This window comes from Antrostomus carolinensis, unplaced genomic scaffold (assembly GCF_000700745.2).
Source record: "Antrostomus carolinensis isolate BGI_N321 unplaced genomic scaffold, ASM70074v2 scaffold30204, whole genome shotgun sequence".
In the NCBI taxonomy this organism is placed as follows: Eukaryota; Metazoa; Chordata; class Aves; order Caprimulgiformes; family Caprimulgidae; genus Antrostomus; species Antrostomus carolinensis.
Genome location: NW_010311850.1, coordinates 1 through 362, shown reverse-complemented (window position 1 = coordinate 362; position 362 = coordinate 1). Strand labels below are relative to the sequence as shown.

At 60.5% G+C, this 362-nt stretch overlaps 1 protein-coding gene across 1 annotated transcript; it reads left to right on the top strand.

Moving 5' to 3' along the window:
• Positions 1 to 5: 5 nt before the first annotated feature.
• On the top strand, positions 6 to 359 carry LOC114818525 (membrane primary amine oxidase-like; the record flags this gene model as incomplete). Its single annotated transcript, XM_029084715.1, has 1 exon — positions 6 to 359. A coding segment is annotated over one exon (354 nt), but the record flags the coding sequence as incomplete, so codon positions are not given.
• Positions 360 to 362: the final 3 nt, after the last annotated feature.

Genomic DNA, 362 nt, shown 5'->3' with positions numbered 1-362 from the left:
CCCTCCACATCTCCCGCTGGCGGCTGCGCCAGGTCTTCTACAATGGCCAGTACTTTGCCAGCATGGGGGATCTGGAGGATGCATTTGTGGCCAACTTGCTGGAGGTTGTCAGGATCAAGAAGCCCCAGGCTGAAGAGGTGCTGGGCTCAATGAGACCCCGGCACCCACCTGGCTCCCCGGGGCCACTGCAGTATGAGCCCCAGGGTCCCCGCTACAGTGTCAGGGGCAACCGCGTCACCTCCCAGGGCTGGAGCATCGTCTTCGGCATGAACCCCAACTCCGGCCCACGACTTTTTGACATCAGGTACCGTGGGGAGAGGATTGTCTATGAGCTGAGTCTCCAGGAAGCCTTAGCTCTGTAT